This window comes from Salvelinus alpinus, chromosome 1 (assembly GCF_045679555.1).
Source record: "Salvelinus alpinus chromosome 1, SLU_Salpinus.1, whole genome shotgun sequence".
Lineage (NCBI taxonomy): Eukaryota > Metazoa > Chordata > Actinopteri > Salmoniformes > Salmonidae > Salvelinus > Salvelinus alpinus.
Genome location: NC_092086.1, coordinates 4,784,815 through 4,812,304, shown reverse-complemented (window position 1 = coordinate 4,812,304; position 27,490 = coordinate 4,784,815). Strand labels below are relative to the sequence as shown.

At 46.7% G+C, this 27,490-nt stretch overlaps 1 protein-coding gene across 6 annotated transcripts in view; it reads left to right on the top strand.

Annotated features, from left to right (window-relative positions):
• LOC139569318 (E3 ubiquitin-protein ligase RBBP6-like) overlaps positions 1-27,490 on the top strand; it is a 45,590-nt gene that overhangs the window by 10,110 nt on the left and 7,990 nt on the right. For 3 of the 6 annotated variants that reach the window (XM_071390972.1, XM_071390970.1, XM_071390975.1), the window contains exons 4-17: positions 1,054-1,098; positions 4,245-4,333; positions 7,854-7,950; positions 8,217-8,359; positions 11,755-11,927; positions 12,192-12,295; positions 15,548-15,774; positions 15,891-16,001; positions 16,354-16,429; positions 16,546-16,606; positions 16,709-16,772; positions 16,860-17,204; positions 20,019-20,138; positions 24,823-27,441. In XM_071390972.1, the coding sequence (XP_071247073.1) occupies positions 1,054-1,098; positions 4,245-4,333; positions 7,854-7,950; positions 8,217-8,359; positions 11,755-11,927; positions 12,192-12,295; positions 15,548-15,774; positions 15,891-16,001; positions 16,354-16,429; positions 16,546-16,606; positions 16,709-16,772; positions 16,860-17,204; positions 20,019-20,138; positions 24,823-27,441 (4,274 nt within the window). Of the gene's footprint in view, positions 1-1,053; positions 1,099-4,244; positions 4,334-5,464; positions 5,481-7,853; positions 7,951-8,216; positions 8,360-11,754; positions 11,928-12,191; positions 12,296-15,547; positions 15,775-15,890; positions 16,002-16,353; positions 16,430-16,545; positions 16,607-16,708; positions 16,773-16,859; positions 17,205-20,018; positions 20,139-24,822; positions 27,442-27,490 lie in introns of those variants that run through there. The other 3 variants (XM_071390971.1, XM_071390974.1, XM_071390973.1) reach the window with 3 other exon arrangements.

Below are 27,490 nucleotides of genomic sequence, written 5' to 3'. Positions count from 1 at the left end.
TCACACAGGACGTTAGCATGTTGCTAACACCTCTCACAAAGCAAGTCATACAGGACGTTAGCATGTTGCTAACACCTCTCACAAAGCAAGTCATACAGGATGTTAGCATGTTGCTAACACCTCTCACAAAGCAAGTCACACAGGACGTTAGCATGTTGCTAACACCTCTCACAAAGCAAGTCATACAGGATGTTAGCATGTTGCTAACACCTCTCACAAAGCAAGTCACACAGGACGTTAGCATGTTGCTAACACCTCTCACAAAGCAAGTCACACAGGACGTTAGCATGTTGCTAACACCTCTCACAAAGCAAGTCACACAGGACGTTAGCATGTTGCGAGACTGGCTTGAGGCGGGTTAGACGTCAAATGACGGTGCACGTTTAAAAAAATATATTTACAAAGACCTCTAATTTAATGTCACTAAGACTTTTTTTTAAATTATTAATGAAATTAACTGGTCCCTTTTTGTATGTCATTCATTTGTTCTGAAGGTTTTTTTAAATAAATGATAGGTTGTTTTGGGACTTTTTTGTTTTTAATTGTCCTGCATGTCTCATAACCAAGCTGATGCGAATGTATTTTGGCAATGTCTGTTCCAGCGTTTTATAACAGATTTATTTAATACCGTCAACGCGGTTTTGACTGTAGATATCTACCTCGTGTGTTACTCTGCAGAATATGTCTGTCTCATTGTGTGTGTGTGTGTGTGGACGTGTTTAACTATTCTTGTGGGGACCAGAAGTCCCTACAAGAATAGTAAACGAATAAAAAGTTGACAAGCTGGGGACATTTTGTTAGTCCCCAAAAGGTCAAATGCTATTTCTAGGGGGTTTAGGGTTAAGGTTAGAATTAGTGTTAGAATTAAGTTAAATATTAAGGTTAGGAGCTAGGGTTAAGGTTAGGTTTTTGGGTTAAGGTTAGGGTTAAGGTTAGGGTTGGGGTTAGGGGTTAGGGAAAATAGGATTTTGAATGGGACTGAATTGTATGTCCCCACAAGGTTAGCTGTACTTCCCCCAGCAGTAATCAGATTTTTTTGTCTAATTCAAACAGATTGATGATCATGCTGCATCTATATCACTGGCCCAACTCTCAAAGGTATACTATATATTATCTCCTTCTCTCCTCTCCTCTTCTCTTCTTCTCTCCTCTCCTCTCCTCTCCTCTCCTCTCTTCTCCTCTTCTCCTCTCCTCTCCTCTCCTCTCCTCTCCTCTCCTCTCTTCTCTTCTCCTCTTCTCCTCTTCTCTTCTCTTCTCTTCTCTTCTCTTCTCTTCTCTTCTTCTCCTCTTCTCTTCTCCTCTTCTCTTCTCCTCTTCTTCTCCCTCTCTTCTCCTCTTCTCTTCTCCTCTTCTCTTCTCCTCTTCTTCTCCCTCTCTTCTCTTAAAACAGTTGCGTTGAATTGAAACTAAGTCTAAAACTGTTTCTTAAAATGTTATGTTGACTGACTTGGTTGGTTTTATGTCCAGTGTGTTTAAAAATATATATATATATATTCTTGTCGTGTTTATTGCCTGTGTGGTGTATATTAGCTATGTCATATATTTACAGTATCTAAGGAGACGGGTATAACGGGACCCGGTATAACAGGAACCGGTCCTTAATAACAATACTGGAGATATACAGATGTCATCTTTGTTTCACCCATTTTTAAATGCCGTTTTTTTTTATTCATGTAACAGGATATTAGTTATTCATATTAACTCCTAGATATTGTACAGTAATATTGATAATCACACGGGTGATTTTTAAGACGATGTTAACCTTTTATTGTTTTTAAAACAATTCATTGCTGGTTTTTATAATGATCTTGTTTGATATTAATGTGATTGTTGTTGTGTTTACTGTGTGTCCCTGGTCATGTAAAGAGATGTCTCTGCTCTGTGTCTTTTTTTTAGTCTGAAGGGGGGACGTACACTTGCTGCTGCTTTACACTCGCCTCGTACACAAACACTCGTACGTTACACACACACGCGCACACACACACACACACACACGCGCGCGCACTCGTTCCCGAAACACTTGTACACACACGCATACACACGTATCCAGAGCACAATTACAGTCATGAAGAACGAAGCTTTCACTTCGGGTTTTTTTCCCCCCGTTTTAAAATTTCTTTCTTTAAATGAAGACTCAACTTTTTTTTTTCTTTTTTTTTTTTGCTCATCCATGACCTTTCACCCCTACGACACTAATTTTAAAAAACATACCTGTTATCAATCTTGATTTCAAAACTTATTGAAGCCATGTAACAACTTTTAACATTTCACCAAATCCTCTCTTACATGCTTGGTCACCACACCTGTGTTTTCTGAAGAGATGACTTAAATATTTAGCAGATGTAATTTATCTTCAAATATAGTTATTGTTTTATTCTCAGATATATAAATAGTTTGCGGAAGTGAAACGGAGACCTACAGTGCGGTATAAAACCACTGTCGTGTTTCCTGGTTGAACCCTTTTTTTGATGTTGTGATGGAACGGTACTGATTTGTAATGTTCATAAATATAACTGACGTTAAACCAGATAACAACAAACATTACTGCTTTTAATTGGTGTTCAAGGCTGTAATGACAGTGAGCTATTAAAAGGACTGTGTTTTGATTGGGTAGCTGGAATGTGGAGTATGAATGTTTTAAAAAATCTTTTTTTTTTTTTTTATCAATAAAACTTGGCAAACGTCTCTTAAGACCCCTGACCATTTATGTGTGTACTACTTATGTATTCTTGAAGGAAAATATCTGTTTTTTGTTTTCTCCCACAGTGTATTTTACACTTCCTGTCCTTTTTTAGTAAAGTCAATTCAAGTGAATCTTGTAGAAAAGTATTTTCTTGTGATAACACATTGCTGATCCAACTTATTTTTCAGACAGAATAATCTATCAGACTGACTAGGTTAGACACAGATCTATCAGACTGACTAGGTTAGACACAGATCTATCAGACTGACTAGGTTAGACACAGATCTATCAGACTGACTAGGTTAGACAGAGATCTATCAGACTGACTAGGTTAGACACAGATCTAACAGACTGACTAGGTTAGACACGGATCTATCAGACTGACTAGGTTAGACACGGATCTATCAGACTGACTAGGTTAGACACGGATCTATCAGACTGACTAGGTTAGACACGGATCTATCAGACTGACTAGGTTAGACACGGATCTATCAGACTGACTAGGTTAGACACGGATCTATCAGACTGACTAGGTTAGACACGGATCTATCAGACTGACTAGGTTAGACACAGATCTATCAGACTGACTAGGTTAGACACAGATCTATCAGACTGACTAGGTTAGACACAGATCTAACAGACTGACTAGGTTAGACAGAGATCTATCAGACTGACTAGGTTAGACACAGATCTATCAGACTGACTAGGTTAGACACAGATCTATCAGACTGACTAGGTTAGACACAGATCTATCAGACTGACTAGGTTAGACACAGATCTATCAGACTGACTAGGTTAGACACAGATCTATCAGACTGACTAGGTTAGACACAGATCTATCAGACTGACTAGGTTAGACACGGATCTAACAGACTGACTAGGTTAGACACGGATCTATCAGACTGACTAGGTTAGACACGGATCTATCAGACTGACTAGGTTAGACACAGATCTATCAGACTGACTAGGTTAGACACAGATCTATCAGACTGACTAGGTTAGACACAGATCTATCAGGATCTATCAGGTTGTTTAGCAGGGTGCAGCGTTAGTCCGTGTTGCAGATAGAAATACCATGGATAGAGCTGCTATGATGGTGACTTGTTCAACAACGTTTTCCCCTGCTGAACACATCCCCAGATAGAAATACCATGGATAGAGCTGCTATGATGGTGACTTGTTTCCTGCTGAACACATCCCCAGATAGAAATACCATGGATAGAGCTGCTATGATGGTGACTTGTTCCCTGCTGAACACATCCCCAGATAGAAATAGCATGGATAGAGCTGCTATTGAAGACTTATTGTTCTACATGTCAGAGAACCTGGTCTGTTTTATAGATTTCTATCTGATGTTGTTCCCTGTTGAACACGGCCCCGGGGTGTCTGTCTGCCTGTCTGCCTGTCTGTCTGTCTGTCTGTCTGTCTCTGTCTGTCTGTCTGGTCTGTCTGTCTGTCTGTCTGTCTGTCTGTCTGTCTGTCTGTTGAGTTGCCAGGCCTCTTTCACCCCTGGTCTCTATCTAACTATGTCATATCCTGGTGTCCCCTTTCCTGGAAACAGACGGCTAACCTGGCAGAGGCCAACGCATCAGAGGACGACAAGATCAGAGCCATGATGTCACAGTCCAACCACGACTACGACCCCATACAGTGAGTATTACCACGACTACGACCCCATACAGTGAGTATTACCACGACTACGACCCCATACAGTGAGTATTACCACGACTACGACCCCATACAGTGAGTATTACCACGACTACGACCCCATACAGTGAGTATTACCACGACTACGACCCCATACAGTGAGTATTACCACGACTACGACCCCATACAGTGAGTATTACCACGACTACGACCCCATACAGTGAGTATTACCACGACTACGACCCCATGCAGTGAGTATTACCACGACTACGACCCCATGCAGTGAGTATTACCACGACTACGACCCCATGCAGTGAGTATTACCACGACTACGACCCCATGCAGTGAGTATTACCACGACTACGACCCCATGCAGTGAGTATTACCACGACTACGACCCCATACAGTGAGTATTACCACGACTACGACCCCATACAGTGAGTATTACCACGACTACGACCCCATACAGTGAGTATTACCACGACTACGACCCCATACAGTGAGTATTACCACGACTACGACCCCATACAGTGAGTATTACCACGACTACGACCCCATACAGTGAGTATTACCACGACTACGACCCCATACAGTGAGTATTACCACGACTACGACCCCATACAGTGAGTATTACCACGACTACGACCCCATACAGTGAGTATTACCACGACTACGACCCCATACAGTGAGTATTACCACGACTACGACCCCATGCAGTGAGTATTACCACGACTACGACCCCATGCAGTGAGTATTACCACGACTACGACCCCATACAGTGAGTATTACCACGACTACGACCCCATACAGTGAGTATTACCACGACTACGACCCCATACAGTGAGTATTACCACGACTACGACCTCATACAGTGAGTATTACCACGACTACGACCCCATACAGTGAGTATTACCACGACTACGACCCCATACAGTGAGTATTACCACGACTACGACCCCATACAGTGAGTATTACCACGACTACGACCCCATACAGTGAGTATTACCACGACTACGACCCCATACAGTGAGTATTACCACGACTACGACCCCATACAGTGAGTATTACCACGACTACGACCCCATACAGTGAGTATTACCACGACTACGACCCCATACAGTGAGTATTACCACGACTACGACCCCATACAGTGAGTATATCCTGTAACTGAACCAGGATGTAACAGCAGCTCTATCCTGTAACTGAACCAGGATGTAACAGCAGCTCTATCCTGTAACTGAACCAGGATGTAACAGCAGTTCTATCCTGTAACTGAACCAGGATGTAACAGCAGCTCTATCCTGTAACTGAACCAGGATGTAACAGCAGCTCTGTCCTGTAACTGAACCAGGATGTAACAGCAGCTCTATCCTGTATCTGAACCAGGATGTAACAGCAGTTCTATCCTGTAACAGAACCAGGATGTAACAGCAGCTCTATCCTGTAACTGAACCAGGATGTAACAGCAGTTCTATCCTGTAACAGAACCAGGATGTAACAGCAGCTCTATCCTGTAACTGAACCAGGATGTAACAGCAGCGCTATCCTGTAACTGAACCAGGATGTAACAGCAGCTCTATCCTGTAACAGAACCAGGATGTAACAACAGCTCTATCCTGTAACTGAACCAGGATGTAACAGCAGCTCTATCCTGTAACTGAACCAGGATGTAACAGCAGTTCTATCCTGTAACTGAACCAGGATGTAACAGCAGCTCTATCCTGTAACTGAACCAGGATGTAACAACAGCTCTATCCTGTAACTGAACCAGGATGTAACAGCAGCTCTATCCTGTAACTGAACCAGGATGTAACAGCAGCTCTATCCTGTAACTGAACCAGGATGTAACAGCAGCTCTATCCTGTAACTGAACCAGGATGTAACAGCAGCTCTATCCTGTAACTGAACCAGGATGTAACAGCAGCTCTATCCTGTAACTGAACCAGGATGTAACAGCAGCTCTATCCTGTAACTGAACCAGGATGTAACAGCAGCTCTATCCTGTAACTGAACCAGGATGTAACAGCAGCTCTATCCTGTAACTGAACCAGGATGTAACAGCAGCTCTATCCTGTAACTGAACCAGGATGTAACAGCAGTTCTATCCTGTAACAGAACCAGGATGTAACAGCAGTTCTATCCTGTAACTGAACCAGGATGTAACAGCAGCTCTATCCTGTAACTGAACCAGGATGTAACAGCAGTTCTATCCTGTAACAGAACCAGGATGTAACAGCAGTTCTATCCTGTAACAGAACCAGGATGTAACAGCAGTTCTATCCTGTAACAGAACCAGGATGTAACAGCAGCTCTATCCTGTAACTGAACCAGGATGTAACAGCAGCTCTATCCTGTATCTGAACCAGGATGTAACGGCAGCTCTATCCTGTAACTGAACCAGGATGTAACGGCAGCTCTATCCTGTAACTGAACCAGGATGTAACGGCAGCTCTATCCTGTAACTGAACCAGGATGTAACGGCAGCTCTATCCTGTAACTGAACCAGGATGTAACGGCAGCTCTATCCTGTAACTGAACCAGGATGTAACGGCAGCTCTATCCTGTAACAGAACCAGGATGTAACGGCAGCTCTATCCTGTAACTGAACCAGGATGTAACAGCAGCTCTATCCTGTAACTGAACCAGGATGTAACAGCAGCTCTATCCTGTATCTGAACCAGGATGTAACGGCAGCTCTATCCTGTAACTGAACCAGGATGTAACGGCAGCTCTATCCTGTAACTGAACCAGGATGTAACGGCAGCTCTATCCTGTATCTGAACCAGGATGTAACAGCAGCTCTATCCTGTAACTGAACCAGGATGTAACAGCAGCTCTATCCTGTATCTGAACCAGGATGTAACAGCAGCTCTATCCTGTAACTGAACCAGGATGTAACGGCAGCTCTATCCTGTAACTGAACCAGGATGTAACGGCAGCTCTATCCTGTAACTGAACCAGGATGTAACGGCAGCTCTATCCTGTAACTGAACCAGGATGTAACGGCAGCTCTATCCAGTATCTGAACCAGGATGTAACGGCAGCTCTATCCTGTAACTGAACCAGGATGTAACGGCAGCTCTATCCTGTAACTGAACCAGGATGTAACGGCAGCTCTATCCTGTATCTGAACCAGGATGTAACGGCAGCTCTATCCTGTATCTGAACCAGGATGTAACGGCAGCTCTATCCTGTAACTGAACCAGGATGTAACGGCAGCTCTATCCTGTAACTGAACCAGGATGTAACGGCAGCTCTATCCTGTAACTGAACCAGGATGTAACGGCAGCTCTATCCTGTAACTGAACCAGGATGTAACGGCAGCTCTATCCTGTAACTGAACCAGGATGTAACAGCAGCTCTATCCTGTAACTGAACCAGGATGTAACAGCAGCTCTATCCTGTAACTGAACCAGGATGTAACGGCAGCTCTATCCTGTGTTACTGTTAACAGCTGTCTGGACCATCAGTAATGTGTTAACGTTGTGTTAACGTTGTGTTAACGTTGTATTCGTGTTATCAGTTATGTGAAGAAGTTGACGGGTCCCCCTCCAGCCAACTACACCTGTTATCGCTGTGGCAAGAACGGACACCACATCAGGAACTGTCCTACTAACGTGGTAATACAACACGTCCTTGGTGTTATCGTTGTCCAGGGCAACCCGGTAAATGTGTGTGTGTGTGTTATCGTTGTCCAGGGCAACCCAGTAAATGTGTGTGTGTGTGTGTGTTATTGCTGTCCAGAGCAACCCAGTAAGTGTGTGTGTGTGTGTGTGTGTTATCGTTGTCCAGGGCAACCCAGTAAATGTGTGTGTGTGTGTGTTATCATTGTTCAGAGCAACCCAGTAAGTGTGTGTGTGTGTGTGTGTGTGTGTGTGTGTGTCAGAAGGATAAAGGGTTTGAGCCGCCCCAGAGGATCAAGAAGAGTACCGGCATCCCCCGTTCCTTCATGAAGGAGGTGGACGACCCGTCTATAAAGGGAGCCATGTTGACCAACACCGGCCGCTACGCCATCCCTACTATAGATGCGTGAGTTACTGTCGACCTCTGACCCCCCCCCCGACCGCCATCCCTACTATAGATGCGTGAGTTACTGTCGACCTCTGACCCCCCCCCCCCCCCATCCCTACTATAGATGCGTGAGTTACTGTCGACCTCTGACCCCCATCCCTACTATAGATGCGTGAGTTACTGTCGACCTCTGACCCCCCCCCCCTGACCACCATCCCTACTATAGATGCGTGAGTTACTGCCGACCTCTGACCCCCCCCCCTGACCGCCATCCCTACTATAGATGCGTGAGTTACTGCCGACCTCTGACCCCCCCCCATCCCTACTATAGATGCGTGAGTTACTGCCGACCTCTGACCCCCCCCCCTGACCGCCATCCCTACTATAGATGCGTGAGTTACTGCCGACCTCTGACCCCCCCCCCTGACCGCCATCCCTACTATAGATGCGTGAGTTACTGCCGACCTCTGACCCCCCCCCTGACCGCCATCCCTACTATAGATGCGTGAGTTACTGCCGACCTCTGACCCCCCCCCCCCCCCGACCGCCATCCCTACTATAGATGCGTGAGTTACTGTCGACCTCTGACCCCCCCCTGACCACCATCCCTACTATAGATGCGTGAGTTACTGTCGACCTCTGACCCCCCCCCCCCTGACCACCATCCCTACTATAGATGCGTGAGTTACTGTCGACCTCTGACCCCCCCCCCGACCGCCATCCCTACTATAGATGCGTGAGTTACTGTCGACCTCTGACCCCCCCCCCCCCCCATCCCTACTATAGATGCGTGAGTTACTGTCGACCTCTGACCCCCATCCCTACTATAGATGCGTGAGTTACTGTCGACCTCTGACCCCCCCCCCCTGACCACCATCCCTACTATAGATGCGTGAGTTACTGCCGACCTCTGACCCCCCCCCCTGACCGCCATCCCTACTATAGATGCGTGAGTTACTGCCGACCTCTGACCCCCCCCCATCCCTACTATAGATGCGTGAGTTACTGCCGACCTCTGACCCCCCCCCCTGACCGCCATCCCTACTATAGATGCGTGAGTTACTGCCGACCTCTGACCCCCCCCCCTGACCGCCATCCCTACTATAGATGCGTGAGTTACTGCCGACCTCTGACCCCCCCCCTGACCGCCATCCCTACTATAGATGCGTGAGTTACTGCCGACCTCTGACCCCCCCCCCCCCCCCGACCGCCATCCCTACTATAGATGCGTGAGTTACTGTCGACCTCTGACCCCCCCCTGACCACCATCCCTACTATAGATGCGTGAGTTACTGTCGACCTCTGACCCCCCCCCCCTGACCACCATCCCTACTATAGATGCGTGAGTTACTGTCGACCTCTGACCCCCCCCTGACCACCATCCCTACTATAGATGCGTGAGTTACTGTCGACCTCTGACCCCCCCCCCCCTGACCACCATCCCTACTATAGATGCGTGAGTTACTGTCGACCTCTGACCCCCCCCTGACCACCATCCCTACTATAGATGCGTGAGTTACTGTCGACCTCTGACCCCCCCCTGACCACCATCCCTACTATAGATGCGTGAGTTACTGCCGACCTCTGACCCCCCCCTCCCTGACCGCCATCCCTACTATAGATGCGTGAGTTACTGTCGACCTCTGACCCCCCCCTCCCTGACCGCCATCCCTACTATAGATGCGTGAGTTACTGCCGACCTCTGACCCCCATCCCTACTATAGATGCGTGAGTTACTGCCGACCTCTGACCCCCATCCCTACTATAGATGCGTGAGTTACTGCCGACCTCTGACCCCCATCCCTACTATAGATGCGTGAGTTACTGCCGACCTCTGACCCCCATCCCTACTATAGATGCGTGAGTTACTGCCGACCTCTGACCCCCATCCCTACTATAGATGCGTGAGTTACTGCCGACCTCTGACCCCCATCCCTACTATAGATGCGTGAGTTACTGCCGACCTCTGACCCCCATCCCTACTATAGATGCGTGAGTTACTGCCGACCTCTGACCCCCATCCCTACTATAGATGCGTGAGTTACTGCCGACCTCTGACCCCCCCCCCTGACCGCCATCCCTACTATAGATGCGTGAGTTACTGCCGACCTCTGACCCCCCCCCATCCCTACTATAGATGCGTGAGTTACTGCCGACCTCTGACCCCCCCCCCTGACCGCCATCCCTACTATAGATGCGTGAGTTACTGCCGACCTCTGACCCCCCCCCCTGACCGCCATCCCTACTATAGATGCGTGAGTTACTGCCGACCTCTGACCCCCCCCCTGACCGCCATCCCTACTATAGATGCGTGAGTTACTGCCGACCTCTGACCCCCCCCCCCCCGACCGCCATCCCTACTATAGATGCGTGAGTTACTGTCGACCTCTGACCCCCCCCTGACCACCATCCCTACTATAGATGCGTGAGTTACTGTCGACCTCTGACCCCCCCCCCCTGACCACCATCCCTACTATAGATGCGTGAGTTACTGTCGACCTCTGACCCCCCCCTGACCACCATCCCTACTATAGATGCGTGAGTTACTGTCGACCTCTGACCCCCCCCCCCCCTGACCACCATCCCTACTATAGATGCGTGAGTTACTGTCGACCTCTGACCCCCCCCTGACCACCATCCCTACTATAGATGCGTGAGTTACTGTCGACCTCTGACCCCCCCCTGACCACCATCCCTACTATAGATGCGTGAGTTACTGTCGACCTCTGACCCCCATCCCTACTATAGATGCGTGAGTTACTGCCGACCTCTGACCCCCCCCTCCCTGACCGCCATCCCTACTATAGATGCGTGAGTTACTGTCGACCTCTGACCCCCCCCTCCCTGACCGCCATCCCTACTATAGATGCGTGAGTTACTGCCGACCTCTGACCCCCATCCCTACTATAGATGCGTGAGTTACTGCCGACCTCTGACCCCCATCCCTACTATAGATGCGTGAGTTACTGCCGACCTCTGACCCCCATCCCTACTATAGATGCGTGAGTTACTGCCGACCTCTGACCCCCATCCCTACTATAGATGCGTGAGTTACTGCCGACCTCTGACCCCCATCCCTACTATAGATGCGTGAGTTACTGCCGACCTCTGACCCCCATCCCTACTATAGATGCGTGAGTTACTGCCGACCTCTGACCCCCATCCCTACTATAGATGCGTGAGTTACTGCCGACCTCTGACCCCCATCCCTACTATAGATGCGTGAGTTACTGCCGACCTCTGACCCCCCTGATTTGATCTGATTTGAGTAACCACCTCAGACACCAGCTTTTAGAAAGGTTACGGTTTGCCTGACCTTTAACCCCTGACCTCTGACGTCTAACCCGTAAACCTCTGTGTGTGTGTGTGTGTGTGTGTGTGTGTGTGTGTGTGTGTGTGTGTCCCCTCCACAGTGAGGCCTACGCTTTAGGTAAGAAGGAGAGGCCTCCGTTCGTCCCCAGGGACCAGTCCAGTTCCGAGGAGGACGAGGATCCGGTCCCTGATGAGCTGCTCTGTCTGCTCTGTAAAGACCTGATGACTGACGCTGTGGTCATACCCTGCTGTGGCAACTCCTACTGCGACGACTGTGAGTCCACCAACACACACCTGTAAAGACCTGATGCTGTCTCCTCTCCTCAGGTATCCCTAGTGACTGATGCTGTCTCCTCAGGTATCCATAGTGACTGATGCTGTCTCCTCTCCTCAGGTATCCCTAGTGACTGATGCTATCTCCTCTCCTCAGGTATCCCTAGTGACTGATGCTATCTCCTCTCCTCAGGTATCCCTAGTGACTGATGCTGTCTCCTCTCCTCAGGTATCCCTAGTGACTGATGCTGTCTCCTCTCCTCAGGTATCCGTACGTCTCTGCTAGAGTCAGAGGGACATGTGTGTCCCACCTGTAGCCAATCGGATGTCTCCCCTGACGCCCTCATAGCCAATAAGTTCCTGCGCCAGGTAAAACTCTCTCAGGCTCCGCCTACTCAACCCTGAGCTCTATTTAGTGAGGTAACGTGTTTGAAATATGTTCTACAATACACAGTGCGTTCGGAAAGTATTCAGACCCCTTGACTTTTTCCACGTTTTGTTACGTTACAGCCTCATTCTACAATGGATTACATTGTTTTTCCCTCATCAATCTACACACAATACCCCATAATGACAAAGCAATAACAGGTTTTTAGACAATGTATAATTTAACATTTAGATAAATATTCAGACCCTTCACTCAGTACTTTGTTGAAGCACGTTTGGCAGAGATTACAGCCTCGAGTCTTCTTGGGTATGACGCTACAAGCTTGACACACCTGTATTTGGGGAGTTTCTTCCATTCTTCTCTGCAGATCCTCTCAAGCTCTGTCAGGTTGAATGGGCAGCGTCGCTGCACAGCTATTTTCAGGTCTCTCCAGAGATGTTCGATCGGGTTCAAGTCCGGGCTCTGGCTGGGCCACTCAAGGACATTCAGAGACTTGTCCCAAAGCCACTCCTGTGTTGTCTTGGCTGTGTGCTTAGGGTCGTTGTCCTGTTGGAAGGTGAACCTTCACCCCAGTCTGAGGTCCTGAATGCTCTGGAGCAGGTTTTCATCAAGGATCTCTCTGTACTTTGCTCCGTTCATCTTTCTGTCGATCCTGACTAGTCTCCGCCGCTGAAAAACATCCCCAAAGCATGATGCCGCCACCACCATGCTTCACCGTAGAGATGGTGCCAGGTTTCCTCCAGACGTTACGCTTGGCATTTAGGCCAAAGAGTTCAATCTTGGTTTCATCAGACCAGAGAATCTTGTTTTGCCGGGTGGCCAGCTCTACGAAGAGTCTTGGTGGTTCAAAACTTCTTCCATTTAAGAATGATGGAGGCCACTGTATTCTTGGGGACCTTCAATGTTGCAGAAATGTTATGGTTACCCTTCCCCAGATCTGTGCCTCGACATAATCCTGTCTCTGAGCTCTACGGACAATTCCTTCGACCTCATGGCTTGGTTTTTGCTCTGACATGCACTGTCAACAGTGGGACCTTATATAGACAGGTGTGTGTCTTTCCAAATCATGTCCAATCAATTGAATTTACCACAGGTGGACTCCAATCAAGTTGTAGAAACATCTCAAGGATGATCAATGGAAACAGGAAGCACCTGAAGCTCAATTTCCAGTCTTATAACAAAAGGTCTAGTCTCATAGCAAAATTTGCTAACATTTCTTAAAACCTGTTTTCACTTTGTCTTGTGGGTATTGTGATGTCATTGTGGGCTATTGTGATGTCATTATGGGCTATTGTGATGTCATTATGGGCTATTGTGTTTAGATTGAGGGAACTTTTAAAATCCATTTCAGAATAAGGCTGGGGTCTGAATACTTTCCTACTGCACTGTATATTCATTACTATATACTGTTAAATAAAGGTTAAATAATATTACTACATATTGTTCATGTAACATACTGTAGAAATATGTGGAATTCATGACTAACATACTGTTGAAATATGTTGAATTCATGACTAACATACTGTAGAAATATGTTGAATTCATTACTAACATACTGTAGAAATATGTTGAATTCATTACTAACATACTGTAGAAATATGTTGAATTCATTAACATACTGTAGAAATATGTTGAATTCATGACTAACATACTGTAGAAATATGTTGAATTCATGACTAACATACTGTAGAAATATGTTGAATTCATTAACATACTGTAGAAATATGTTGAATTCATGACTAACATACTGTAGAAATATGTTGAATTCATGACTAACATACTGTAGAAATATGTTGAATTCATTACTAACATACTGTAGAAATATGTTGAATTCATTACTAACATACTGTAGAAATATGTTGAATTCATTAACATACTGTAGAAATATGTTGAATTCATGACTAACATACTGTAGAAATATGTTGAATTCATGACTAACATACTGTAGAAATATGTTGAATTCATTACTAACATACTGTTGAAATATGTTGAATTCATGACTAACATACTGTAGAAATATGTTGAATTCATTACTAACATACTGTAGAAATATGTTGAATTCATGACTAACATACTGTAGAAATATGTTGAATTCATGACTAACATACTGTAGAAATATGTTGAATTCATTACTAACATACTGTTGAAATATGTTGAATTCATGACTAACATACTGTAGAAATATGTTGAATTCATTACTAACATACTGTAGAAATATGTTGAATTCATTACTAACATACTGTAGAAATATGTTGAATTCATTAACATACTGTTGAAATATGTTGAATTCATTAACATACTGTAGAAATATGTTGAATTCATTACTAACAGTCCTCTTTATGCCCCTCTCCGCCCCTCTCCTCTCCCTCCTCTCCTTCCCTCCCCTCTCCTTCCCTCCCCTCCCCTCTCTTCTCCTCTCCTTCCCTCCCCCTCTCCTCCCCTCCCCCTCTCCTCCCCTCTCCCTCTCCTCCCCTCTCCTCTCCTCCTCCCCTCCCCCTCTCCTCCCCTCCTCCTCTCCTCCCCTCCTCCTCTCCTCCCCTCCCCCTCTCCTCTTCACCCCCTCTCCTCTCCACCCCTCTCCTCCCCCTCTCCTCCCCTCCCCCTCTCCTCCCCTCCCCCTCTCATCCTCCTCCCCTCCCCCTCTCCTCCCCCTCTCCTCCCCTCCCCCTCTCCTCCCCTCCTCCTCTCCTCCCCTCCCCCTCTCCTCCCCTCCCCCTCTCCTCCCCTCCTCCTCTCCTCCCCTCCCCCTCTCCTCCCCTCCCCCTCTCCTCCCCTCCTCCTCTCCTCCCCTCCCCCTCTCCTCCCCTCCTCCTCTCCTCTCCTCTCCTCTCCTCCCCCTCTCCTCCCCTCTCCTCCCCTCCTCCTCTCCTCCCCTCCCCCTCTCCTCCCCTCCCCCTCTCCTCCCCTCCTCCTCTCCTCCCCTCCCCCTCTCCTCCCCTCCCCCTCTCCTCCCCCTCTCCTCCCCTCTCCTCCCCTCCCCCTCTCCTCCCCTCCTCCTCCCCTCCCCTCCCCCTCTCCTCCCCTCCTCCTCCCCTCCCCCTCTCCTCCCCTCTCCTCTCTCCTCTCTCCTCCCCTCCTCCTCTCCTCCCCTCCCCCTCTCCTCCCCTCTCCTCCCCTCTCCTCCTCCCCTCCCCCTCTCCTCCCCTCCTCCTCTCCTCCCCCCCCCCTCTCCTCTCTCCTCTCCTCCTCTCCTCTCCTCTCTCCTCTTCCCCTCTCCCCCCCTCCTCTCCCAGGCAGTAAATAACTTTAAGAATGAGACCGGTTACACCAACCGCATGATGATGAGAGGAGCCCAGACCCTCGTCGTCCCCACCCCTACCCCTCCTCTTCAGCCTCAGCCCCGCCCTCAGATCCCGCTCCAGCCTATCAGGAGCCACCAGCAGGACCCTCTCATGCCCCGCCCTCCAGCCTTAGACACGCCACCATTGGTTCAGCAGCAGCAGGTTGGCCCGCCCCTCAGGTAAGATAACAATGTCGTTGTCACTAGTGTCCTGGCAGAAGACAACATGCTCCATAACCAACCAGGTGTCTGGGTGACATTTTCCTCACACATCTATTGTGTTATTTACACCCTAGAGACGGGAACCATAATAACTCCTCCCACATGGCTGCTGGCTCCTCCTATAACTCAACGGGCCCCTCCCCCCAGCACCCAGCCAATCACAACAACACGCTTATTGTAACAAAGTAAGATTCTCTCTTGTTCTCTCTCTTGTTCTCTCTCTTGTTCTCTCTCTCGTTCTCTCTCTTGTTCTCTCTCTTGTTCTCTCTCTCGTTCTCTCTCGTTCTCTCTCGTTCTCTCTCGTTCTCTCTCGTTCTCTCTCGTTCTCTCTCGTTCTCTCTCGTTCTTTCTCTCTCTCTCTCTCTCTCTCTCTCTCTCTCTCTCTCTCTGTCTCTCTCTGTCTCTCTCTCTGTCTCTCTCTCTCTCTGTCTCTCTCTCTGTCTCTCTCTCTCGTTCTGTCTCTGTTTCACTGGCTATGAGAGGTGTCTATAAGGTTGAGGTAGGTTAAGTACCGATGATACATGTCTGTATCTCCAGAGAGCCAGAGAGTGGAGGAGTTCAGTCTGTGGGGGTCTCAGCCGACCCGCCTCTAGCCACTGCCCTCATGACCAAGGTGAACAACACACACACACACACACACACACACACACACACACCTTCCAAATAGATCAGGTCTGTATTATCAGATACCAGAGTGTGTGTCGTTTGTGTCTGTGTTGTTGTCTATAGGAATACCATGTTCCAGTGGTGGGCCAACCCCAGTCTGACAGTCACTTCCTGCAGAGGACAGGTAGCACCTCCTACTACTACCCCCCCCCCCCCCCTCCCAGAGATCGGTCTCCTCCAACTCACACTAGTATTTAACGGTTCTGTTCTCCTCCTGAAACGACAGGTCCTCCACCCAGGTCCAATCCTCCCAGACTTTCTGAAGAACCAGTCCGTTGGGACAGGTACAGGTGTGTGTTTATCTCTGTGTTTAACTGCCTATGTTATGAAGTTTAACATTTGGCACACCTGACTAATGATGTCACGTCCTGTTCCAGCCCCTCCGGTCGTGGCAGGAACCATAGCGACCGCGCCCCTCCCTCCCAGCCTCCGCCCTCCAACGTACCTCCCCCTCTCTACAACCCTCCCCCCATTTTCTCCTCCCCTCTCCCCCATCCCCCAGGTGTCATACCCCCCCACTACCCCCCTCCCCACTTCCCCCCGGGGCAACAGCCCCCCTCCAGCTACTCCCTGCCCCCTCCTGGCTACCCCCCCACCCCAGGAGTCACCAACCCCCCCTGGGCGCCCCCCAACACCCAGCCCCCCCTCGCCGGGAAGCCGAGCCCCTCTTCCTTCCTGTCCAAGGATGAGTTCTACAGACAACAGAAGAGGCTGAAGGATACGTGAGTAGACCGACTGTCTTTCTGACTGGTGACTAGGTAGTCTTCTTCTGTTCTGATGGACTGACTGTCATTCTGACTTGACTAGGTAGTCTTCTTCTGTTCTGATGGACTGACTGTCATTCTGACTGTTGACTAGGTAGTCTTCTTCTGTTCTGATGGACTGACTGTCATTCTGACTTGACTAGGTAGTCTTCTTCTGTTCTGATGGACTGACTGTCATTCTGACTGTTGACTAGGTAGTCTTCTTCTGTTCTGATGGACTGACTGTCATTCTGACTGTTGACTAGGTAGTCTTCTTCTGTTCTGATGGACTGACTGTCATTCTGACTGTTGACTAGGTAGTCTTCTTCTGTTCTGATGGACTGACTGTCATTCTGACTGTTGACTAGGTAGTCTTCTTCTGTTCTGATGGACCGACTGTCATTCTGACTGTTGACTAGGTAGTCTTCTTCTGTTCTGATGGACTGACTGTCATTCTGACTGTTGACTAGGTAGTCTTCTTCTGTTCTGATGGACCGACTGTCATTCTGACTGTTGACTAGGTAGTCTTCTTCTGTTCTGATGGACTGACTGTCATTCTGACTGTTGACTAGGTAGTCTTCTTCTGTTCTGATGGACTGACTGTCATTCTGACTGTTGACTAGGTAGTCTTCTTCTGTTCTGATGGACTGACTGTCATTCTGACTGTTGACTAGGTAGTCTTCTTCTGTTCTGATGGACTGACTGTCATTCTGACTGTTTAGGTAGTCTTCCTCTGTTCTGATGGACTGACTGTCATTCTGACTGTCATTCTGACTGTTGAGTAGGTAGTCTTCCTCTGTTCTGATGGACCGACTGTCATTCTGACTGTCGTTCTGACTGTTTAGGTAGTCTTCCTCTGTTCTGATGGACCGACTGTCATTCTGACTGTCGACTAGGTAGTCTTCCTCTGTTCTGATGGACTGACTGTCATTCTGACTGTCATTCTGACTGTTGAGTAGGTAGTCTTCCTCTGTTCTGATGGACCGACTGTCATTCTGACTGTTGACTAGGTAGTCTTCCTCTGTTCTGATGGACCGACTGTCATTCTGACTGTCATTCTGACTGTTGACTAGGTAGTCTTCCTCTGTTCTGATGGACTGACTGTCATTCTTACTGTCATTCTGACTGTTGAGTAGGTAGTCTTCCTCTGTTCTGATGGACTGACTGTCATTCTGACTGTCATTCTGACTGTTTAGGTAGTCTTCCTCTGTTCTGATGGACCGACTGTCATTCTGACTGTCATTCTGACTGTTGACTAGGTAGTCTTCCTCTGTTCTGATGGACTGACTCTCATTCTGACTGGTGACTAGGTAGTCTTCCTCTGTTCTGATGGACTGACTGTCATACTGACTGTTCTGATGGACTGACTGTCATTCTGACTGTTCTGATGGACTGACTGTCATTCTGACTGTTCTGATGGACTGACTGTCATTCTGACTGTTCTGATGGACTGACTGTCATTCTGACTGTTCTGATGGACTGACTGTCATTCTGACTGTTCTGATGGACTGACTGTCATTCTGACTGTTCTGATGGACTGACTGAGGAGTTGTCAGGTCTGTAACTTGGACTGAGGAGTTGTCAGGTCTGTAACTTGGACTGAGGAGTTGTCAGGTCTGTAACTTGGACTGAGGAGTTGTCAGGTCTGTAACTTGGACTGAGGAGTTGTCAGGTCTGTAACTTGGACTGAGGAGTTGTCAGGTCTGTAACTTGGACTGAGGAGTTGTCAGGTCTGTAACTTGGACTGAGGAGTTGTCAGGTCTGTAACTTGGACTGAGGAGTTGTCAGGTCTGTAACTTGGACTGAGGAGTTGGCAGGTCTGTAACTTGGACTGAGGAGTTGTCAGGTCTGTAACTTGGACTGAGGAGTTGTCAGGTCTGTAACTTGGACTGAGGAGTTGTCAGGTCTGTAACTTGGACTGAGGAGTTGTCAGGTCTGTAACTTGGACTGAGGAGTTGTCAGGTCTGTAACTTGGACTGAGGAGTTGTCAGGTCTGTAACTTGGACTGAGGAGTTGTCAGGTCTGTAACTTGGACTGAGGAGTTGTCAGGTCTGTAACTTGGACTGAGGAGTTGTCAGGTCTGTAACTTGGACTGAGGAGTTGTCAGGTCTGTAACTTGGACTGAGGAGTTGTCAGGTCTGTAACTTGGACTGAGGAGTTGTCAGGTCTGTAACTTGGACTGAGGAGTTGTCAGGTCTGTAACTTGGACTGGGGAGTTGTCAGGTCTGTAACTTGGACTGAGGAGTTGTCAGGTCTGTAACTTGGACTGAGGAGTTGTCAGGTCTGTAACTTGGACTGAGGAGTTGTCAGGTCTGTAACTTGGACTGAGGAGTTGTCAGGTCTGTAACTTGGACTGAGGAGTTGTCATTCCATGGATGGACTCACCTGTCTGCTGGTTTTAGGTATTTCCTCCAATCTGTCTCTTACGACCTAGACAACCAGGTGAGTTCCTAACCAATCAATGACCTGATCAATCAAAGTAGAAGGTAGGAGTGACAACTCGGACGCTCGACCCTCTGTGGAATGAGTTTTGACACCTGTGTGTTTTTGTCACTCTGCTGTATTGTGTGATGGACTGGGTCTCGTCCCCGCTGCTGCTCGACTGTTAGCCCACCGAACTAAAGTCTCAGGTCAAGTCTGTTTCAATCCGCTCTAGTTTATCATTTAAACCGATTAAACTCTGACGGGAAAACTTTTTGAACGCTCGTTTAAACTTTATGCGGTATTGCTTCTCTCGTCTTGATCTCCTACTGTCGTCTAAATATCTTCCTCTCCCTCCTCCTCCTCTCCTAGCTCCCACTGTCGCTACGGTAACCGGGAAAAGTCCAAGCTGGATGACTTCACGAACGACTTTGCCAAGGAGCTGCTAGAGTACAGAAAGATCCAGAAGGAGAGGAGACGCTCTTATTCCAGGTATAATACTCCTATAATACAGGAGAGGAGACTCTCTTATTCCAGGTATAATACTCATATAATACAGAAGGAGAGGAGACTCTCTTATTCCAGGTATAATACTCCTATAATACAGAGAGGAGACGCTCTTATTCCAGGTATAATACTCATATAATACAGGAGAGGAGACTCTCTTATTCCAGGTATAATACTCATATAATACAGAAGGAGAGGAGACTCTCTTATTCCAGGTATAATACTCATATAATACAGAGAGGCTCTTATTCCAGGTATAATACTCATATAATACAGAAGGAGAGGAGACTCTTATTCCAGGTATAATACTCCTATAATACAGAGAGGAGATGCTCTTATTCCAGGTATAATACTCATATAATACAGAAGGAGAGGAGACTCTCTTATTCCAGGTATAATACTCATATAATACAGAGAGGAGACGCTCTTATTCCAGGTATAATACTCATATAATACAGGAGAGGAGACTCTCTTATTCCAGGTATAATACTCATATAATACAGAAGGAGAGGAGACTCTCTTATTCCAGGTATAATACTCATATAATACAGAGAGGCTCTTATTCCAGGTATAATACTCATATAATACAGAAGGAGAGGAGACTCTTATTCCAGGTATAATACTCCTATAATACAGAGAGGAGATGCTCTTATTCCAGGTATAATACTCATATAATACAGAAGGAGAGGAGACTCTCTTATTCCAGGTATAATACTCATATAATACAGAAGGAGAGGAGAATCTCTTATTCCAGGTATAATACTCATATAATACAGAAGGAGAGGAGACTCTCTTATTCCAGGTATAATACTCATATAATACAGAGAGGAGACTCTCTTATTCCAGGTATAATACTCATATAATACAGAAGGAGAGGAGACTCTTATTCCAGGTATAATACTCCTATAATACAGAGAGGAGATGCTCTTATTCCAGGTATAATACTCATATAATACAGAAGGAGAGGAGACTCTCTTATTCCAGGTATAATACTCATATAATACAGAAGGAGAGGAGAATCTCTTATTCCAGGTATAATACTCATATAATACAGAAGGAGAGGAGACTCTCTTATTCCAGGTATAATACTTATATAATACAGAAGGGGAGGAGACTCTCTTATTCCAGGTATAATACTCATATAATACAGAGAGGAGAGGAGACTCTCTTATTCCAGGTATAATACTCATATAATACAGAAGGAGAGGAGACTCTTATTCCAGGTATAATACTCATATAATACAGAAGGAGAGGAGACTCTTATTCCAGGTATAATACTCATATAATACAGAAGGGGAGGAGACTCTCTTATTCCAGGTATAATACTCATATAATACAGAAAGAGAGGAGACCCTCTTATTCCAGGTATAATACTCATATAATACAGAAGGAGAGGAGAATCTCTTATTCCAGGTATAATACTCATATAATACAGAAGGAGACTCTTATTCCAGTTATAATACTCATATAATACAGAAGGAGAGGAGACGCTCTTATTCCAGGTATAATACTCATATAATACAGAAGGGGAGGAGACTCTCTTATTCCAGGTATAATACTCATATAATACAGAAGGGGAGGAGACTCTCTTATTCCAGGTATAATACTCATATAATACAGAAAGAGAGGAGACCCTCTTATTCCAGGTATAATACTCATATAATACAGAAGGAGAGGAGACTCTCTTATTCCAGGTATAATACTCATATAATACAGAAGGAGAGGAGAATCTCTTATTCCAGGTATAATACTCCTATAATACAGAGAGGAGACTCTCTTATTCCAGGTATAATACTCATATAATACAGAGAGGAGACTCTCTTATTCCAGGTATAATACTCATATAATACAGAAGGAGAGGAGACTCTCTTATTCCAGGTATAATACTCATATAATACAGAAGGAGAGGAGACTCTCTTATTCCAGGTATAATACTCATATAATACAGAAGGAGAGGAGAATCTCTTATTCCAGGTATAATACTCATATAATACAGAAAGAGAGGAGACCCTCTTATTCCAGGTATAATACTCGTATAATACAGAAGGAGAGGAGAATCTCTTATTCCAGGTATAATACTCATATAATACAGAAGGAGAGGAGACTCTTATTCCAGGTATAACACTCATATAATACAGAGAGTAGACGCTCTTATTCCAGGTATAATACTCATATAATACAGGAGAGGAGACTCTCTTATTCCAGGTATAATACTCATATAATACAGAGAGTAGACGCTCTTATTCCAGGTATAATACTCATATAATACAGAGAGGAGACTCTCTTATTCCAGGTATAATACTCATATAATACAGAAAGAGAGGAGACCCTCTTATTCCAGGTATAATACTCATATAATACAGAGAGTAGACGCTCTTATTCCAGGTATAATACTCATATAATACAGGAGAGGAGACGCTCTTATTCCAGGTATAATACTCATATAATACAGGAGAGGAGACCCTCTTATTCCAGGTATAATACTCGTATAATACAGAAGGAGAGGAGAATCTCTTATTCCAGGTATAATACTCATATAATACAGAAGGAGAGGAGACTCTCTTATTCCAGGTATAATACTCATATAATAAAGAAGGAGAGGAGACTCTTATTCCAGGTATAACACTCATATAATACAGAGAGTAGACGCTCTTATTCCAGGTATAATACTCATATAATACAGGAGAGGAGACTCTCTTATTCCAGGTATAATACTCATATAATACAGAGAGTAGACGCTCTTATTCCAGGTATAATACTCATATAATACAGAGGAGACTCTCTTATTCCAGGTATAATACTCATATAATACAGAAAGAGAGGAGACCCTCTTATTCCAGGTATAATACTCATATAATACAGAGAGTAGACGCTCTTATTCCAGGTATAATACTCATATAATACAGGAGAGGAGACGTTCTTATTCCAGGTATAATACTCATATAATACAGGAGAGGAGACCCTCTTATTCCAGGTATAATACTCATATAATACAGAGAGTAGACGCTCTTATTCCAGGTATAATACTCATATAATACAGGAGAGGAGACTCTCTTATTCCAGGTATAATACTCATATAATACAGAGAGTAGACGCTCTTATTCCAGGTATAATACTCATATAATACAGAGAGGAGACTCTCTTATTCCAGGTATAATACTCATATAATACAGAAGGAGAGGAGAATCTCTTATTCCAGGTATAATACTCATATAATACAGAAGGAGAGGAGACTCTCTTGTTCCAGGTATAATACTCATATAATACAGAAGGAGAGGAGAATCTCTTATTCCAGGTATAATACTCATATAATACAGAGAGGAGACTCTCTTATTCCAGGTATAATACTCATATAATACAGAGGAGACCCTCTTATTCCAGGTATAATACTCATATAATACAGAAGGAGAGGAGAATCTCTTATTCCAGGTATAACACTCATATAATACAGAAAGATCCAGAAGGAGAGATGATGCTCTCACTCTAGGTATAATACTCGTATAATACCCTTGCAATATTCACATAGTACTCATAACTGTAATACAATACTCGTATAATACTAGTATTCTATACCTGCATAATTTAATTCTATACTCATATAATAGTATTCTGTACCCATAATAGTATTCTATACTCATACAATGGTGCTGTATACTCATATAATGGTATTCTATACTCATACAATGGTATTCTATACTCATACAATGGTATTCTATACTCGTATAATAGTATTCTATACTCATATAGTGGTATTCTATACCCATATAATAGTATTCTATACTCATATAGTGGTATTCTATACCCATATAATAGTATTCTATACTCATATAGTGGTATTCTATACCCATATAATAGTATTCTATACCCATATAATAGTATTCTATACCCATATAATAGTATTCTATACTCATATAATAGTATTCTATACCCATATAATGGTATGCTATACTCATATAATGGTATTCTATACTCATACAATGGTATTCTATACTCGTATAATAGTATTCTATACTCGTATAATAGTATTCTATACCCATATACTGGTATGCTATACTCATATAATGGTATTCTATACTCGTATAATAGTATTCTATACTACTCGCACTTAATCTTTCCCCCATCTCTTTCTCTCTCCATCTGTCATTTTCTTTCTCTCTCTCTCTCTCTCTCTCTCTCTCTCTCTCTCTCTCTCTCTCTCTCTCTTTCTCCATCTCTCTCTCTCTCTTTCTCCATCTCTCTCTCTCTCTTTCTCCATCTCTCTCTCTCTCTCTCTCTCTCTCTCTCTCTCTCTCTCTCTGTCTCTCTTTGTCTCTCTCTCTCTGTCTCTCTTTGTCTCTCTCTCTCTGTCTCTCTCTCTGTCTCTCTCTCTCTCTCTCTCTTTTTCTCTCTCTCTCTCTCTCTTTCTCTCTCTCTCTCTTTCTCTCTCTCTCTCTCTCTCTCTCTCTCTCTCTCTCTTTCTCCATCTCTCTCTCTGTCTCTCTCTCTGTCTCTCTCTCTCTCTCTCTCTCTCTCTCTCTCTCTCTCTCTCCTTCTCTCTCTCTTTCTCTCTCTCTCTCTCTCTCTCTTTCTCCTTCTCTCTCTCTTTCTCTCTCTCTGTCTCTCTCTCTTTCTCTCTCTCTCTCTCTCTCTCTCTCTCTCTCTCTCTCTCTCTCTCTCTCTCTCTCTCCAGGTCTAGGTCGTCTTACAGTAGCTCATCCTACTCCAAATCCCGTTCCCGTTCTCGTTCATACTCCCGTTCCTCCAGTCGTTCCAGATCCCGTTCTAGATCCCGTTCCAGATCTTACTCCCGCTCCTCTCCGTACTCCCGCCGCCACGAACGACCGCGGGGCTACCGCTCCCGTTCCCGTGGCTACCGCCGATCACGCTCGCCGCCGCATTTCAGGGACCGAGATGGGGCGGGACGGGGGAGAGGACGTGGACGAGGAGGAGGGTACCGGTCACGCTCTAGATCACCTGGCCAAGGGGGGTACAGGACCCACACTCCTCCACCCCCAAGCTCCAGGAAGCCTGCCGCTGCTGGGCCGCCACCGGAGGGAGAGAGGAAATACCCGAGCCGGACCCGGGAGAGGGATCGGGAGCCGGCGGTGTACGACCGTGGTCCAGACCACAATGACCCGTACGAGAGGGAGAGGTACCGGGAGTGGGAGAAAGAGTACAGGGAATGGTACGAGAAATACTTCAAAAACTACAACTCCCACAACCCTCCTCCCAATAACCCCCCTCTGTACAGGGGCCGACCCGCCCTTAGTTTCGCCCCCGCCCCTGTGCCACCCACAGCCGCCGGACGAGACAGAGACCCCTACAACCCTCCTCCACCCTCGGACTTCTACCCCTCCCCCCGACGCCGCCTGGACCGTGGATCCTCCCCCTTCAGCCGAGGGAGGAGGCGAGGTGAGGACTATCCCCCTCCCCCCTCACACCCCTCCCCCAAGGGCAGGAACCAGCCAATGACTTACCAGGAGAAGTGTGCTGAGCAGTTTGGAAATGTGCCACTGGCCTGGTCAGCCAATCAGGATCCTCAGACGCCACTGAAGGTCGCTAAGGGTGACAGAGATCCGTCGTCGAGCGTCGCCGCTGCCGCGTTCACTGTGACCTCCGACCTGAAAGAGCAGAAGCACAGGAAGAGGAAGAAGAGGAAGACGGAGCGAGGGAGAGAGGGAGGAGAGTTCTTCAGTGCGTCTGACTCTACGGACGACGCTCGGAAAGAAGAAGAAGAAGAGAAGGAGAAGGAGAAGAAGAAGAGGACCGGGAGTACTCCCGTTGGTTCGTCAAGCCATGACGACTCCACCCCAGTACGGGACGAGCCAATAGACAGCGACGCCTCAGACTTAGTCCCGGACAAAGCTGACAGGCGGACCAGGGACGGTAAGGAGAAGGGAGTGAAGAGAAAGAGTGACAGAGTGTATAAACACAGACCGGACGCCAGCGCAGCGAGGAAAGACTCATCGTCCAAGAGCTGGAAGACCAGCAGAGATAGAGACGTAGAGACAGACCGGGACAAGACCGGTACAGACCGGGACAAAACCGGTACAGACCGGGACAAGACCGGTACAGCCCGGGACAAGACCGGTACAGCTCGGGACAAGACCACCCCAGCCGGAACAGCCAAACAGGAGACTTCTCTAATAGAACCGTCAGTCAAACGGGTCAAAGGTGAATTTATCCCCTTCCAATCAGACTCTTCCACCTCCCCCCAGAGAGAGGTGGAACTCCAACCCCCTGCACCCCTAGCATCAGCTCCCAAACTACCTCCTCTCAAACGCCACCCAGACCAGCTCGACACAGTTCAAATCCACCCAGACCCATTCAAACCGGTTAGAACCGACCCAAACCAGTTCAAACCTGTCAGAACCGACCCAGACCAGTTCAACACAGTTAGAAACAACCCAAACCAGTTTAAACCAGTTAGAACCGGCCCGGATCAGTTTAAACCGTTCAGAACCGACCCGGATCAGTTTAAACCTGTCAGAACCGACCCAGACCAGTTCAACACAGTTAGAACCGACCCAAACCAGTTTAAACCATTTAGAACCGGCCCGGATCAGTTTAAACCGTTCAGAACAGACCTGGATCAGTTTAAACCTGTCAGAACCGACCCAGACCAGTTCAACACAGTTAGAAACGACCCAAACCAGTTTAAACCAGTTAGAACCGGCCCGGATCAGTTTAAACCGTTCAGAACCGACCCGGATCAGTTTAAACCGCTCAGAACCGACCCGGACCATTCCAGACCAGCCAAGGAGGAGCAGAGAGGGAAGAGAGATCCAGGGGCTCGGCAGGACAGGGGCTCAGGGAGAGAGGACAAGCCCAGGAGAGAGGCTGACAACAGGGTGGGTAGAGAGCAGGAGAGAGCCCCTGGCAAAGCTCCAGACACCAAGTCTGAGAAGAGGAGGAGGAAGGAGGAGGAGGAGGAGAAGAGGAAGACGAGAAAGGAGGAGAAGAGTATGTCTGATAAGGACATAGAGGTGCCCCAAATCAAATCTCCCACAGTGGAGCTCAGTGAGACCGTAAAACCCTGCAACATCAAACGTGACGTAGAGAAAGAGACGGAAAGAGAGGAGAGGGCTTCCATAAGGCCTCTGATGGAGATGAAAGGAGGAGACCCTCAGAGGAAGATAAAGACCAACAGAGAAGAAGGGAGGAGGACCGGCGGGGTTGTGGGCGTGGCCGGAACAGAGGCAGCCAATCAGAGCAGCTATACGAAGGGAAGCGTAGAGAGGGGCAAAGCCAAGAGGAGCCGTAAGGTCCTAGCGTCCGACGGACCAGGAACCGTAGTGGACTGCACCAGGTGAGACTTGGCTGTCTGGGGAAACTGACTGTTCCGTCTAATAGTAACT